Source organism: Penaeus monodon, chromosome 33, assembly GCF_015228065.2.
Source record: "Penaeus monodon isolate SGIC_2016 chromosome 33, NSTDA_Pmon_1, whole genome shotgun sequence".
NCBI classification, from domain to species: domain Eukaryota; kingdom Metazoa; phylum Arthropoda; class Malacostraca; order Decapoda; family Penaeidae; genus Penaeus; species Penaeus monodon.
Genome location: NC_051418.1, coordinates 33335347 through 33336120, shown reverse-complemented (window position 1 = coordinate 33336120; position 774 = coordinate 33335347). Strand labels below are relative to the sequence as shown.

The 774-nt window shown below is 41.7% G+C and overlaps 1 protein-coding gene across 1 annotated transcript in view; it reads left to right on the top strand.

Moving 5' to 3' along the window:
• Positions 1-774, top strand: part of LOC119593929 (glutathione peroxidase 2-like) — a gene marked incomplete in the record, with an annotated part of 14571 nt that overhangs the window by 9671 nt on the left and 4126 nt on the right. The window contains 1 exon segment of the mRNA XM_037942947.1: positions 593-762. Within this exon segment, the coding sequence (XP_037798875.1) occupies positions 593-762 (170 nt within the window).

The following is a 774-nucleotide window of genomic DNA, read 5'->3' as shown; positions in this document are numbered from 1 at the left end:
ATTGACATATACAACTATGATTAACAGAACATTTGAAAAGGAAATAACATTTTATTGATGTGTCGGGTGAAAGTGACTGTAAAACCTAGGATATGTCATTGTATCTGAGTTCTAGGATCCTGGGAATTGTTTTTGTCCATTCCGGATTTCTTGATTATGTTTTCAGAAATGCAATCACGTACACACAATATTGCCATATAAACGCATGAAATGAAATGGTATAGAGTGTATGTGTGTCTATTTTGCCCAAATAAACTGCGTGATAAATATGAAACAATCATGTTTTTAGTACTTTTCTGTGTGTATTATCTTGTACACCTATTTACCACATACGCAATAAGTGATATGGTAATCAGAAAGGTTGGAATCATTTTTCATGACGTATTCTATGATGCAAAGAAGTGTTACAGCCCGAACCGTCAGCCATGGATACAGCCACCAAAACGACGACCGCAGTCTGGATACATAAACGTCATGAGAAAATGATACATGATTTTTTTTCTTTTCTTGTAGGCGTGTGTGTGTGTTTTTATATGGATTGCGAGCTCACGTATTCATGTTTATTTGTACTTATGTGAGTGAATGCCCCCAGGAGAGGTGGTGTCGTTCAGGAAGTACCAGGGGAAGGTGGTGCTGGTGCAGAACACGGCGTCGCTCTGAGGGACGACCACCAGGGACTTCCACCAGATGAACCAACTCAAGGAGGAGTTTGGCGACAAGCTGGAGGTCCTCGCCTTCCCCTGCAACCAGTTCGGCCACCAGGTGGGTCGGGTG